The sequence below is a fragment of the Zingiber officinale genome, chromosome 1B (genome assembly GCF_018446385.1).
Source record: "Zingiber officinale cultivar Zhangliang chromosome 1B, Zo_v1.1, whole genome shotgun sequence".
In the NCBI taxonomy this organism is placed as follows: domain Eukaryota; kingdom Viridiplantae; phylum Streptophyta; class Magnoliopsida; order Zingiberales; family Zingiberaceae; genus Zingiber; species Zingiber officinale.
In genome coordinates, this window is record NC_055986.1 from 155,544 (window position 1) to 171,633 (window position 16,090).

General features: G+C 35.4%; 2 protein-coding genes across 4 annotated transcripts; one reads left to right on the top strand and one right to left on the bottom strand.

Annotated features, from left to right (window-relative positions):
* Positions 1 to 3,233: 3,233 nt before the first annotated feature.
* Positions 3,234 to 6,206, bottom strand: LOC122045414 (RNA polymerase II transcriptional coactivator KELP-like). Its single transcript, XM_042605637.1, has 3 exons — positions 5,784 to 6,206; positions 5,574 to 5,679; positions 3,234 to 3,662 (listed from the first exon to the last, which is right to left on the bottom strand). Exons 1-3 carry the CDS (start codon positions 6,147 to 6,149, stop codon positions 3,571 to 3,573), a joined length of 564 nt encoding a protein of 187 aa, XP_042461571.1. The 5' UTR covers positions 6,150 to 6,206; the 3' UTR covers positions 3,234 to 3,570.
* A 328-nt stretch (positions 6,207 to 6,534) lies between these two features.
* Positions 6,535 to 15,915, top strand: LOC122045422 (NADP-specific glutamate dehydrogenase-like). Of its 3 annotated transcripts, none has more exons than XM_042605648.1 (15): positions 6,535 to 7,686; positions 8,460 to 8,589; positions 8,690 to 8,891; positions 9,107 to 9,193; positions 9,273 to 9,335; positions 9,407 to 9,493; positions 10,908 to 10,979; positions 11,072 to 11,127; positions 11,680 to 11,765; positions 12,313 to 12,403; positions 12,487 to 12,644; positions 12,722 to 12,813; positions 13,873 to 13,974; positions 14,674 to 14,747; positions 15,573 to 15,915. In XM_042605648.1, the coding sequence occupies exons 1-15, from the start codon at positions 7,128 to 7,130 to the stop codon at positions 15,646 to 15,648; spliced, it is 1,935 nt and encodes a 644-aa protein (XP_042461582.1). In that variant the 5' UTR covers positions 6,535 to 7,127; the 3' UTR covers positions 15,649 to 15,915. The 3 variants fall into 3 exon arrangements, with proteins under 3 accessions (XP_042461582.1, XP_042461589.1, XP_042461597.1); XM_042605655.1 differs by having other exon boundaries at positions 9,276 to 9,335; positions 13,873 to 13,953; XM_042605663.1 differs by having other exon boundaries at positions 7,102 to 7,686; positions 9,276 to 9,335.
* Positions 15,916 to 16,090: the final 175 nt, after the last annotated feature.

Here is a 16,090-nt window from a genome sequence, read left to right on the forward strand (position 1 = left end):
AAACTTAATTTAATTAAATTTAAAATGTAAATTTAAATTTAAACTTAACTTTAAATTAGCTTAAATTAGAAACATTAAGATTCAAAAACTTAATTTAAAGATGAATTTGGTTTAAAAAAGCTCTTTTTAAAATAATTTTGAAAATCTTTTAAAAACTATTTTTAAAATTATTTTAAAAACCTTTAAAAATTATTTACAAAATCATTTTAAAAATCTGTTAAAAATTATTTTAAAAATATTTTTAAAAACTTTAAAAATTATTTTAAAAACTTTTTTAAAAACAATTTTTAAAATTCTTTTAAAAACCACTTTAAAAATCTTTTAAAATTACTTTTATACTATTTTAAAATTTATTTTAGAAATTCTTTTAAAAAACATTTTAAAAACTTTTAAAACCCCTTTTAAAAATTGTTTTAAAACCTTTTAAATTTGTTTTTAAAATTTTTATAAAAACTTTTAAAAATTGTTTTAAAATTTAAAAAAAATTCTTTTAAAGATTGTTTTAAAACCGTTTAAAAATAATTTTAAAATTATTTTAAAAAATTTTAAAAATCATTTTAAAGATTGTTTAAAACTTTTAAGAATTCTTTTACAAATTCTTTTAACAACTTTTAAAAATCATTTTAAAAATTACTTTAAAACCATTTAAAAATCCTTTTAAAAAGTTTTAAAAACTTTTATTAAAAAAACATTTTAAAAACTTTTAAAAATTATTTTAATTTTTTTAAAATACTTTTAAAAATAATTTAAAAATTATTTTAAAACCTTTTCAAAATACTTTTAAAAATTGTTTTAAAAAATTTTAAAAATCATTTTAAAAACTTAAAAAAAATCTTTTAAAAATTATTTTATAAAAATTTAAAAAATGCTATTAAAAATTGTTTTAAAAAAATTTAAAATTGTTTGAAAATAACTTTGAAAAGTCTTTTAAACATTATCTTAAAATTAAGACTTAAAAACATAGTTAAAATTTAAAAACTTAATTAGTCTTAACATACACTTATATTTGAACATTAATTAAATCTAACTTAAAATAAAAATTCTTAAAATTAATTTAATTAAATATGAATTATTAAATTCCAATTAATCAATTAAAATCAAAATTCAGGAATATTTAATTAATTCATAATTAATTAATGGTTTATTTAAGCAATGTTATTTGAATAAATTAATTAAACTTAATTAAAAAATCTTGGAATATTTTTTCAAACACTTTGAAGAAGATTGCTTTAGAAATTCTTTTAATTCCACTTAATACTTTTTATTTTTAAACTCTTCCTAAAATAGATCTCAAAATTAAACTTGTATTTACTACTTATAGTACAGATTAACTGATGACTGTGTATGTTATTTATTTGCACTATACATACTTATTTGAATACCAAATGAGGAAGATAAGAGTTTAAATAAGAAAAATGTGAAACATCTTAAAATCATAACCCAATTAAAAGAATGAACAAAATGCTATTTTATTTTTTTCTTTTAAGTATTATGTTATTTTTCTAACTTTAACTCAGGTTGTCATTGTATCAAAAAGGGAAAAATTACTGATATAGTTAGCACCAATGATTAAACATAGGTTTTGATAAATTACATATGGATTAAAGTTAGATATTATATTTTATAACCTGTTTATCAAGTATGTAACACTGAAAAACTTGATGGGACTTGCCACTAGGATGAAGTCTAGTTAAGTCTAGAGGACTTGATAATTGGCACAGGAAGATCATATAGGTTGATATTTGACAGGAAGTCCAATTGGGTCCTCGAGACCTAACAACTGGCTAAAATTCAGATGAGACATCTGTATGAAGTCCTGGTGGGTCGAGTGTCAAGTAAGTATGCAATGGTAGTAAGGTAAGCACGGGAGGAGAGTGATTCAATGAGGACAATTCCTAGTGGAACTGTAGACGCTGGTCCAGTTTAGATTTATTTTGGAAGCCTAAACTGAGACCATAATTAGATCCCGATTTTAGTAAGACACAATCTAATTAATAATGTTGTCTTATTTCTATTATGTTAATTCTATTTTTCAGGGTACATTTATTATTTGGACTAACGGGTTTTGCAAAAGTTAAAATGCATAACTAAGCCTCAGATGAATAGTGCTCGAGGCGCTTTAGAGCTGCGGGGAGGCACCTCGGAGCTTAGTGGAGGTGCCCTGGACATGACGAAGGTGCCCTCGTGCGAATAAACTTCAGGGATAGAAGTTTGCTGAGCGAAAGCATCTTGGAGCACATTGGAGGCGCTTCATAACGTATTGGAGGCTAGCGCCTTGGAGCCATTGGAGGCATCCTCACGTGAATAGAAACCAAGAACTGCGGATCAAATAAGTGTTGTCGGAGGCGCTTCCAACGTTGTTTAAAAGGAGGTTTCGAGCAGAGATTGAAACATTACTTCACTATGTTAATCCGTGACCATCTGGCTACTCCGACTTCATCCTACTCCTTTTCTATGACACTGTCACTACTCAATCACGCCCAACCATTATAGACAAACTGATATCAACACATGAGTACTTCCACTTCGATATATTGTGTTGATAATATTTATTTTAAAATCATTTATACTACTGTTTAAAGGAAATATAGATTATTACACTTTTTTATTCTTCTCTTTGTAATTCATCATTTATTAGCAGATTATTCATCAAAAAAGTCCAACGAATTTGAATGTAAGAGATAAAATAAACCGGCTATGTTCTATTTTTCACTTTTAGAATGAATACTATATTCTTTTTTTCTCCAATGATGCTAATTTGTATTCGATTCGGGAGAATAATCATTCTTGCATTTAGGAAAAAATGTATTTGAATATTATTTTAATCTGTATAATTTTTGCAAATTAAATATAGGAATGGTGAATATAATATTCATTTCGTTTAAAAGGATCAATTTATCATATGGATTAAATGTACCAGATACAGTTCAATTTAGTTAGATTTGATAATAATCCTCTCGCTTAGTCGTATCTGGTTCATATCTAGCTAACATTTTTTTTAAAAATAATAATAATATTCCGAGTCCAGCTAACAATTTAACTAATTTTTACACATTATTATTTTTTAAAAAATGTTAGTTAGAAATGAACAAGATACAACTAAGCAAGAGGATAGGCCTAATCAAGTTCATTCATGTGAATGGACATGAAATGAATCACCATTCCATGCTCACTTATCCAACTAAGGACGAATTAAATGATATTCTTTCACTTATTTATCCAGCCACTCTCAGTTATCTATGAAATAGGATGCACTAACAATACAACTGCCGCTTACAATTTGGCTACAACTGCAATAAAACGCGAAGAAATGACTCATTCGTTTGTCAAATGAGTCAAATTAAGTTTCCCATATATCTTTGTTCACATACCATAATCCAAAATCTCCATGAGAAGCTTTTCACAAAGAGGATAAGTGGTGTAAATCCCCGCAAAAGGAAGTCATCATATATATAAGATTTAGGCCTACAAGTAGTAGACGAAACTAAAGAGAGCCTACTTTAATGACATGAGGCAACACAAAACCCCTGATACTCCTCAGGCAATCAAAAACTTGCGATCTAAGCACCTTTAGTCAAAACCTTTGAGTTTCTTGATCGCAGCAGTGATATTGGGAACGGCATTCCGAAAAACTTGCCACTGTTCAACCGTCAGACTTATGCCTGAGGATACATCATGAAACAGATCAGCATGAGAAAAAATAATTCTTGCAGCAATTGTGGATGAAAATTGATTTATGTAGCTGAGGAAAGAGCTAAGTCACTGTAGTGTAAGGCTGACCGAAATGTCGTACTAAGAAGAAGTGAGTCTAAAATCAGATACTTTCCCAATCGCTCAGGGTCATACTGAAATTTCTTTAAAGGACACTAAAATTTTTAATAGTCTAGTAAGCGCATTCCGACCAAGAATTTTAACCAATCAAGAACAACAATGGCCAAGTTATCCCTTTAAAGTCATCCGACTCCTATATTCACAGTACTAAAAATCATTTTTAAAATCTAAGACTACTGTTCAACTACAATGCAAGAGGGCATTATTAGTCTATGATCAATGAAGCACCAGTTAGAGATATTGCTTCATAAAATACACGATTCATATTCACAAGAAATTGGAATAAGAATAGCACTTTCCTTTCAAAAAAAAAAAAAAGAGTGGGCTTGATGGATTCCACTATATATTATCTTCAAAGAAAACAGGATAGTAATGGAGACAAAGTTACGGCCACTTTAGTAACATATGCAATCTTATCCTTGAGTAAGAAAATTGTATTATTACCATGGCAAAGAAATTGGTCATCAAGTTTTTCAAAAGTGGAACCATGAAGGTTTGGAAATGTCTCATCACAATGTAACAATTGCGGATCTCAATGCACATAGATTTTCAGAAGACTCAAATCGCTCTCGCTAATTATGTGCAACTAGAACCCAACAAATGCATTCTAAGATATGATGAGATCAATGCATTTCTGTGACTTGTACTGCCGAAGAGCCAAAAATCCAACATGGTATCATTGTGTGGTTCTACTACCAGCTCTTCTATGCATGTTTGTTTATTTATATGCCTTTCTCTCTTTCCGAAAGTTAGATGCGGAGCTAAAATTCACATATGAACTCTCTTCTTCTACATTCTCCATGGTTATGAACTCTCCTAAAAAAATTTTGCATTAAAAAGCTACAACACTAAGTTGAACATGACTGTTTCACAAAGGCTTAACAAATACTCTTACTATTCAAAGTTTTTTTTTTTTTAAAAAACACCAGTATGCTTATGACTATTTCATGAAGACTCTATGAAAAAAATATTATAATACAAAACATAAAAATTCATTATGAAGAGTGTGTTGCCAAATAGAGTGAGAATCCTTAAAATGTCAATGTAGCATCTTCGAAGCTTCCATGTAGTCGAGTTCAGCCGGATTGTTTTGATGTAATTGACAAAGTGTTTAACGGCTACTAGTTCAATGGCTAAGAGGCCTGTAATGAGGTGAATGCGAGGTAAAACATAATATGGTGCAAGATTGGAGGGCTTGAATCTAGCTAGTTGACTAGACGGTTGAATCAATTGAAGGACAAAGAACACGGTTTTGCAAAAATATCATTTTGGCACTAAACTATGTTGCAGAGAACAATGTTTTAACCCTACGGGATCTATGATGATCGAACAATCCTCTACAACTAGTCAAAGAACACAGTGGCAGCCAGCATTGGGAAAGCTATACAACGAAGGGGAAAATCTTGAGGTTTTATACCCAAAGATGTTTTCAGGACGTAGAAGCCTCCAGTTGAAATGGACTCGTAATGGGGACGATGACCCACCGGTCAAGCTTTCATCCCGGCGCGCCAAAGACGGCTTAGCACAGCATCCAGCCAACATAATGTTTGGACCGACGCAGTAGACGATTTAGTGGGAATACTGTTGGGAAAAATTGTTGAGAGAAACCCTCTTTGGGACTTTCGAAAAACAAGGACCCGATAGCAAAAAACTAGGAGTTTTTTTTCCCGGGATGGAAAGACCACAGCAACCGGGTGCTCAATCAGGAAAGAATATGACTCAGAAGAAAAGACCAAGAATACCTTTGGAGGAAGGCAGTTCTTTGCCGTCTTTCAGATAGTACTCTCGAATAGACACCAGCGTCTTTCCTTTGAAATCCTGAAGTGTCACCCTTCGCTTATTTGACAACTGCCATGGAACAAAATAAACAAGGATCAGCAGAAAAAAAAAAAACCCTAGGATTTGGCTACCCCCGCTCCCGTCCGAACCATCAATAGATGCAGTACACTCACGCGGCAAAGGATGAGAACACCCTGATCGTCGTACTCTTTTGGTCTGCGACTCCTCGTCGTGGAACACCCACCCTCCGCTTCTTCCTCTCGACCAGCTGCCGGTTGCTCCGCAGATTCTTCTTCTCCCTTTAAACCGATTGCGGGAAAATCTTCCACAGCCTCTTCATCCTCAGACTGCTGCGACTCGAGGAAGGACTCGACGATGCCGCGGACGAAGAGCTTGCGGACGCCGCCGGAGAGATCGAGGCCGAGCCGCTTGCTGGCCATGGAGCGGACCATGGATTCGGACGTAGAGGACATGTCGGATTCGCGCAGGATCTCGACCACCGCCGCCTCGATCTTCCGATTCAGCTCCTCCTCCTCCATTGCTTCGGAGTTCTCGACTTGCCTTCGCCTCTATGCTACAACAAGCTACTTCGATGGTGCATTAATAGGGCTACATGCCTTCTGTCTTTTTCAATTTTTTTTTAAAAATTTAAATTATCATTTTATAAATCCTTATAATTTAGATTTATTATTGAAATTTTCCTTTTTTTTTTTGAAAATTTAATTATTTTATAATAAAAACAAATTTAAATTCGAATAGTTGGCAAAGCGGCCATTTTAGAATCCTTGCGTTTCCCGTGCACGCAAGTTTAACATCTGACCGTTAGTTTATAGACTTTGACAACTGACGAGATCGAACGGTAGGAAATACGAGGATCCTGACACCAGCACCGTAATATCCGTGCGCCGTACTCGATTTGTTCGACGGTTCCTGAAGCGAGTTGGCGAGGACGCCAAAATAGGTGCGAGAGATACTACAAGGAAAAAGGGCAGTGAGAGAGAGAAGTCGATTGTTGGGCAGCTCGCTTCCTCCGACTTGACTTTCCGGCTATCGGTGGAGGTGCTCATCGTGCTGAATGCTATACTGGTTGCCTCTTCGATCGTCTTCTTCGCTGCTTTCTAGGGTTTCTCCATTCTACAGCGCTGGGAGTGTGAAGATTGTCTCTATGCTCTTCTTTTTTAGCCGGTTCTAGTTCGCTGAATGAGCTTTCAGATAGGTTCTTTTCCGGTCGTTCTATCTGAATTTCTGTTTAGAGACTTGATGCCTGTGCTACTTCTTTGCTGCTTTTCATCTTTTTGATGAAATTCTTGTTAAGAATACCCAATTGTATCGGAGTTGTTCTAGCAGCCTGGAACGTTAAGACAGTATTCTCACTTTTCATGTCTAAGGCTATTTATTCTGATGTAGTATGCAGTGTACCAGAACATAGCGAGTAGTAGGGAAAAAGTGTCTTTTTTAGTGGATCGGATGCCTTGTCATGGGAATGAATTCAGAATAAGAAAGGCACTGGGGGAGTCATGAATTCTAGTATAGATGAGATTACCCTCCTCCACCAAGCACAGGCCAGGGTCACAGCCCATCATCATATGGTTGTGAGAGGGATTGGAGAAGAAATCGACTTGGAGATTGGGCCTGGAGATGATGACCCAACATTCTCCAGCACTACCCTTGTAGGCGTACCTACGCATGAATCTGTCGCTCCTGAAGATCAAGATGACCACAAACAAATACTTTTGGCATCTCAAGTTCCCACCGATGATCAGTCTCAGTTAGTGAAGGCACCTCAGGGAAAAAGAAAAAAGAAGGTAGTGAAAAAGTGGAGGGAGGAATGGGCTGATACCTACAAGTGGGCCTATGTAGATATGCATGAGGGTACAGCTAGGATATTCTGTTCTGTTTGTAGAGAATATGGAAGGAAACATCGGAGGAATCCATATGGAAATGAAGGGAGTAGGAATATGCAAATGAGTGCACTGGAAGAACATAACAACAGCTTGCTGCATAAGGAAGCTCTTCGCCTACAGATGGCATCTAAGGACAAGGTTCTTCATGTTGATAAACCTGTTTATGTCAAAGGTTTGTATGTCTCTTGTGCAGTTACCTTTTTTATTATTGCTATTAGTTTATTAGTGCACCTAGCTATCTACAGTTGGTAATTTTAATGGGAAGTGCTGCAATTGTGATTCTTGAGAAGCTTAAACTTTTCCCATATGCATACCTAAAATTTCTAAATTATGAGGATATGTTCCATGTTCCATGACCATTAGTTTCATTGTATCTTCTACCAATCGCTTCTTGATAGAGAAAACCACCACCATAAGTTGTTTGTCTTTGCGCTCCTTAAAGCACTTAGATGTCACAACTGATGGATGCTTTTGAAAGGAAATGTTATAGATTTGTCTGAATCTTTGTGGTTGATCATTTTGTTTTGTTATTGTTGATAGATACCCCTTATATTTCACAACCGATGGATGCTTTTGAAAGGAAATGCTATAGATTTTTATACCTGAATTTTTGTGGTTGATCCTTTAGTTTCATAATTGATGATAGATACTAATGAATTTTGATGGTCTAATTTCTTGCATGCACTCTACTAAATTTGGAGACAAAGATGTATGACCCAGGACATTTTGATGGTTCTATTTTGTGATTATCGAAGATTAGATTTGCAATTATATTACTCAAAAGCCACTATAACTTTCTTAAGATTTGGTCCATGAACTGATTATTTCATCTATGATGTAGATATTTTTTCTTTGATTATAACTACGCTGTTTCTTTAGCCTCTGCCATAATAAATATTCTGTTATGCTAAATATTCTGCTTGCAACTTCTACTTGGAAACCTAGCATTAATGTCAAAGTCTGCCAGTTCAATTCTTGAGTCAGTTTTGAGAAGGGACCCTCATGAAGTTGAGTTTATACAATCTGTTCAAGAGGTGGTTCATTCTTTAGAGCCTGTATTGCTGAAAAACTCTCAGTAAGTACCTATAACTACTACTTTGTTCCAGGAAGTGATATAACCTTAGTTAAATGTTATTCTTGATGAAGTCATTCAAAACACTACATTCCTTCGACAGGTATGTCCATATCCTGGAACGTCTGTTGGAACCAGACCGAGTGCTAATTTTTCGAGTGCCATGGGTTGATGATAGGGGAGAGGTTCATGTTAACCGAGGCTTTCGAGTGCAGTTTAGCCAGGTCCTAGGTCCATGTAGGGGCGGCCTTCGCTTTCATCCATCAATGAACTTGAGTATCACAAAATTTCTAGGTTTTGATCAGGTAATTCAATTTTAGATGCTCTTCTTTTTCCTTACCAGATGTTGCCATATGCCCTTATTCTCTTAGTCATATTGAGTTTCTGTTAAATTAGAAATCTCATTAGGTGTTGAATCATTATAGTAGCCTGAGATTATGTTTGCACTTGCCAATCTTGGTCAATAGCTTGCTATTTACTAGAAGAGGTTGTCAAATTTTAATATTTTTTCTTTTTGCAGACATTAAAAAATGCTTTGTCTCCGTATAAACTTGGAGGAGCTGGGGGTGGGAGTGATTTTGATCCAAAGGGAAAGAGTGAGTCAGAGGTAACTCTTTTTTTGTGCCTATTATGTAACGATATTACTGTATCTAGTTTATAGTATTATTAACATGTACAAACCATAGCAGATCATGCGATTCTGTCAAAGCTTTATGGACGAGCTATATAAATATCTGGGTCCTGACCAGGTAGGACAAATAATTCCAGTGCTCAGCTGAATAATCCTATAAGGAAATTCATGTATTTTTCTGATCTATAGGATCTTCCTGCAGAGGACATGGGTGTTGGTCCAAGGGAAATGGGTTACCTCTTTGGTCAGTATAGGCGTCTTAGTGGTCATTTTCAGGTATGAGTTCTCCTCCCTATCTTCCTTAGTGAATTTGCAGGGATAAACTTTTTATTTCTATAATGGAATTTCAAAATGCTTAGCCTCCTATAGTTATGTTTGAATTACTTGCACAACTTTGCATAATGCTTCCTCTGTCAAGTTAGTTTGTATTTATATTTTCCTTAAATTCCCTTTATTCATGTAAATTTTTTCAACTTCATTTGTTTGACAGTTAGTTTGGTTGATCAACACAATATGCCCAACTTGGTTAGTCTAGTCAGCACGTTTAACCCATTCTATTCACCCTGTCTAATTGACTTGATTGGCTCAATCTATCTGACTAATTGATCAGCTTAGCCAGTCTACATGTCTTGCCAGACCTGCCGAGTTCCATTTATTAGGTTGATCCTCCCAACTGATTGATTTTCTTGACCTGACAGGTCTGTGTTGCCTGTTCAACCCACGTGGCTCAACTAGCTCCATTGATCTATGGTGCCTAACCGATTCCCCTGCACACCTAGCCTAGCACATCTAATGTGTCTAGTTTGCAGGGACCACCCAGCCCGCGTAGCCTGCTCAATTAGCTTGGTTTGCTGTTTGGCCCATTCGACTTGCACAATCTTCCTAGCTCAACCATTGTGCTCAGTCTGTACCCCTACTAGCTTGTCTGGTGTGCTTGATTCCACTAGAATGGTTAACCTGCATGACTTGTCTTGTTCGACTGTTCAATTTGCACAATTAGCTCGACTTGGCATGTCTTCCATTTGCCCAATTACCTCTACAAGTCCATTCGCTCTGGTTTGGCTCAACCTACCCGATCTGCCCTGACATATCCACACATCCACTTGACCTGCTATGTCAGCTTAATATGCTTAGTCTGCGTCTTGGTTCGCTCAATCTGCCTCGCACGATCAATTTGCATGGTCTATTCAACCTGAAAAGTACCTAATCATCCGACTTGACTAGTTTTTTCATCCCACTTGATCTGTCCTGCCCGACAAATCCAATTGACCCAATCAGTCTGCTGGGTTAGATTGATCTACTCAGCTGTACTAGTCCGCCCCACCAGACCAGCTCAAGTGCACCGACCAAGAAGCTCAGCTTGCTCGGTGTGCTCAGTCGACCTAGCATGTCCAATTTGCTTGGCTTGATTGGCATGATTGACTTGCTTGCCCGGTTTGCTTGTTCTATCTGCCTAACACATTCCATCTGCTCGACTTGTCATCATGTTTAACCTGCTCAGCTCATCCTGTATTCACAATGTATTCTGTCCATTGTGGCATTTTCTTTTCCTTGCACGATCACTTACCTTCTTTTTAGTCACCATGGGAGCTTATATCAGAGTTCAAGTAATCTCATGTACATTTCTATGCTCTATAACAGCACTGGTAGTCATATTTTTCTCTCTGGATTTGATTTAGTCCATGTGCAGGGAAGTTTTACAGGACCTAAAATATTCTGGTCTGGATCAAGTCTCCGTACTGAAGCTACTGGTTATGGGCTGGTACTATTCTGAAAAGTGCCAAATCTTTGCTATGCGACTCTGTCTTGAAATAATTTGTGTTATTTTAAACTCATTGTACCTTGCATATGCAGGTTTTCTTTGCACGCCTTATTCTTGCTGAGATGAACAAGGAACTCAAAGGACTAAGGTTGCAAAATTTTCAAACTTCATAGAGAATTAAGAGAAACAAACTTTGGTAACAGTGGTATTCAATAGTGAATAATGGGTTCAGTTCCATCTACTGCACTGACACTATAGATTAACACCATTTTTTTATATTTTCTTAAACTTTGTGCTACTTCACCTTGAACTTTCTGCGTAGTGCTGTCTACGTGAAACATTATTGATAGAGACCAAGGATGTAACTCCTATAACCACACTAATCAGGTTGCGGTTTTGCAGACAATTGGACAAGCTACATGGTGTAGCTTGTAGGTCTGGTTGAGAGAATGAAAAGGGGTTAACAGTATATAGGTTATAGAATCCTATCTGTGATACAACTTTGTGCCTGAGGTCTGTACTAGATTTATAGTTGATGAAAAAGGAATCGTTTATTCTTTGAGTGCTCTTCATTTCAAGTTAAAACAATATGTATACTCTGATACTCTTTCTGTGAAGATATCATCTTTTGAGTAGCCAAATAGCATTTTTGTAATTCTATATTCTGAACTTTTAGTAAATATCTGAGTTTCGTCATCAGATGTGCAGTTAGTGGTTCTGGGAAGATAGCAATGCATGTTCTCGAGAAGCTTGATAGTTGTGGCGCTATCCCAATTACTGTTTCAGGTATCCTTTAAATTTTGTTTGAATCTTAAAGAAGATGTAGCTCTTGAGCTTGGACTATATTGTTTGCTTTGACTTAACAGATTTTACCCACTCACATTATTGGTTTTAGAAAATGATTTATCTTAGTTTCTATGTAGGCAACGAAGCCATCAGTTTAATTTACCACAAATTTTATATTTTTTTCATATTTTTAAATAAACAGTTGCTTACATAGTTTATAAAGTTAAACAAACAGATGCTGAAAGCCTCAAATTTTGATGTTCAATTTTCACTATAGTAGGATTCAAAAGCTTATAAAGTGGCTGGAGTCATTGATAACTTGGGCAACTGTTGCATTAGTTGTGAAGTTTGTGTTCATTTTGTCCGTTATAAATTGATTGTCTTCAATGTTACAGGTTATTTTTGTGACGCTTGATAATTTACCAAATTTTATGATGTATATGTTGACATCAGCTTATTTATTCATATATTCCCATGAGAGATTTAGCAGCTTGTTTGGAACTTTATACCTTGTTTTAGTTTTTTTAGCAATTTTATTAAATAGCAGATTCCAAGGGCTATTTACTGGATGAAGATGGATTTGATTATATGAAAATATCGCTCATTCGAGACATTAAGCTTCAACAAAAAAGTCTGAGGTCCTGCTTTTGAATCCAACACTCAATTATTAATAATTTCATGTCATTCTCCCATAAGTATGTTGATTTATTGTTGTTAACAGAGAGTATTTGAAATCAAATCCAAGGGCAAAATACTTTGAAGATGCAAAACCTTGGAGTGAATGCTGTGATATTGCCTTCCCTTGTGCCTCTCAAAACGAAATAGATCAACCTGATGCCATTGCCTTGGTAAATTCTGGATGTCGTGTACTTGTAGAAGGTGTGCAACTTGTGGAACTATAGCGTAACCCATTTGTTCTCTGCCATCATTAATACATTCTCCATTTTAAAAAGCAGGTTCAAATATGCCCTGCACCCCTCAAGCAATTGATATTCTAAGAAAAGCTAAAGTACTTGTTGCTCCAGCAAAGGCTGCTAGTGCTGGAGGGGTATTGTATTCTTTCATTCACATCTTTTGATTTCTGCTGATTTATCCAGTTTTGTTGCTTATGTAGAACATAGACATACAGGCATCATTGGTGTTTATTAAATATATACATCTTAGATGTTGATAGTGTCACCTTTTTTGTCGAAGTTACTATGTTCATGCAGTTACAGAGGTTATTTCCTTCATTTTTCCTAAAGCACATTTTTTTTACAATTACACCATTGAAACAATTGTTGGTTGAGTCTAGGAAAGAGAAAGAATGATGTTTTTTTTGATGATTTTAAATGACTTAGTTTTTGAAAAATGACTTTAATTGGTGTGTTTAAGGTAATCATTTATGTGTTTGACTTGGGTTTCTTTGTCAATAGCCAAATTATCCGTGCTGTCAGTGTTCTGAGATGTGGATTAACATTAAACTATGTGATTATGAGATGTAACAATACCAGTGATATGCTTTTGGTGATCCATCTTCTGTGCTCATTGCCTGTAAGATGTAACAAAAAATGCTGTGACATCTGTGGCTGGCATGGCCACCACATGTAATGACCGTAGCATTCATATCTTCTCATGACTTAATGCCAAAATTGTACACCATCTACAATTGTGGGCCTATTCACTAAAACCTACAAAGTACTATTACACTTAATGAAACATTTCTTATGACAAAATCAAAGGTCTGGGTTTGTGACTTTCTCTCATTTTCCCTTCTTTCCTCTCCTTTCAAATAGATAAAACAAAAGCAACCTCTTGTTCCCTTCCACCCTTCTATCCCTTCCCCCTTTTTCCTTCCCAGCACTCTTCCTTTCTTTTTACCTTTTTCTCCTCTTATTAAACATAGATTATTGAAAATTGTATGGAATGGAAAGCTTCAATCATGATTCTGTTTGTTCCTTGTCTTCTGTAATCTCTTGTTTACTTATCCAACTGCATAAACATGCCACTATGGATGCTTACTCATATATTACTAATTTACAATTATTTACCTGTATAAATGATGAATGTACGTTGGCATACCTGTTAAGTGCAGCTTATGGCTTGCTCACGTTTATGTTGGTAGCAGGTAGCAGTTGGGGAGCTTGAACTTAGCCATGAGTGCAACTTGATGCAGGGGTCATCTGAGGGCTTTGAGGCTAAGTTACAGGTATTCGAGGCTAAGTTACAGGTACTTACCTGTACATTTGCTCATGGTTATGAAAGTTTTCCCCCTTTAATAATCATGTTTGGGGTTTCTAAAAAACAATTGACTAGACTTGCATGCAATGGAAATTGGTTCTATTGGAACTACCTTTCTGCAGAGTTAATTTGCCATGCATTTATGATAAATAGTTAAGTATTTCAGTGTTAGTTTATTTTATGACATTGAATACAATTCTGTTAAACTGATTGATTTTTTTTTTAGAATTATGTTTATCAGATAGGCAATTTGTATACAGTTGTGCATTGTATAGAGGGATATCATTCATGCAGATTATCCAAAATAGTTAGCACGAACTTGGCTTGATGACGACGATGAACAAATAGGCAGTTCCTATGATAGCAGCCAGTTCTAATTATAGTTGGATGCCTGTATTTTAGGTTTATGTTCGTCATAGATGGGTGATTTCAATGATCGTTACCAAATGTTCACATGACAGTTCATTATTCTTCCCAAGATGCAAATTACTCGTCCTTGTTTAAGTTGCAGTCAAATAACTGGTTTATTAATGATATTTTAATTTTTCTAACATATACATAGTTTGCAGTCCTAATTTTTGTCAATCAAGCTTTTGTATGATCACCTTCATAAATAATAAAACTTATTGCCACTCATCTATCTATTACATGCCCAATATATTTCTTCTCTTTTTAATTGTTAATACAGGAGACAATGAAATATATGTACGAGAGGTCGGTGAAAGCTGCAGGTGAATACAACTACCTGAAAGATAATCCAGAGTAAGTATCTACATATTAGACTTAATTTTTGCCATGTCGGTGGCAATTTTCACAAACTGCAATTATACAATGCCTGCATCCCATGGAAATTTGTGTGCTCATTGAGAAGTGCATAAAGGGTGTTGCCTGTTTCCTTTTAAAATCAAATCTGTTTTTAGATTAATGACACCTGAACCTGACCTAAAAGTAACGGAAGTAAAGATATTAGCCCTTGTATTTGTGGTCATACACATAAGCTAGTCCACTTTCTTGAATGCAGTATTTGTTCAAATTCATTTATGTTAGAATTCTTCTTGAAATTGAGTGAATAGGAAATTGGAATAGTGTATCTTGCGGTTCCTGCAAATGCAATGCATGCACAGCTACCTAGTTTGAATCACTTGTTTAAATGGTGTTTTTTTTAATTGCAGTGCTTTTTCATTTTTCTGAAGAACCCTTTAATTGCGTGCCAATTTGGACTTTGTTCTCTTTATAAAGGGAAGCCTACTAAAAGTTCAATGTCTGATGCACCTTCCAGAAACAAATACTTCAGATTTCTCCTACCTATGAATCTTGAATTTTTGGTGAAATACTACTTTTTCTTTCCTATATAAACATATCCTTATTCAATAGGTCACCGAAAGGAATTGGACCTTTCAGTTCCTTGTGTGACACTCCACTTAGATAATCTTCACTGTATGGCCTAGTCACATTGGCACAGATCAGGCAATGATAGACGGATCACAAGAATATTTGACTATTTGTGGAATTCTTTTACTGGGGATTTCTTGGTATCAGTTCAAAGTTTGGTCCCACTCTTAATATGATGATCTCTTCTCTTTTCAGAGCATTAGTTCATGGCGGAAACATATGTGCATTTCTCGACATTGCTCATGCGATGATTGATCAAGGATGTGTCTGAGTCGAAAGTCCAGCAATTTTTTTCCACAAAACATCAGCTGACTGGGTGCGCGAAGATGCAGTAGCGTCATCTATGCCCCAAGAACATGTGAGGCTGACTAATCTGTGTAAAATATTCATTCTTGTAGTGACTTAGCTAGTTTTTGTAAAATAGGCAATTCTTGAGAATTTCTGAAAGAGATTCATGAGAGCCATAGTCGTCTGGGGAGCAAACTGTAAACCTGATTACCAATTGGCTTGCTAACAAATAAAACGCATCATTCATTTACATTTCGTTTTGCTGGCGTTAACATTTTTGTTTCGTTTTTAGCTGATTTTGAAGTGCCTTCTGCTGTCTTCTCATCTCACTTGCTGTTCAGTTTCTGGTTAAGTTTGAGCAAATAAAGTCCTTCCATTTTTTTTTTTCAATTTGAAGTTCGTGGAGATTATCTCACATAGGTATT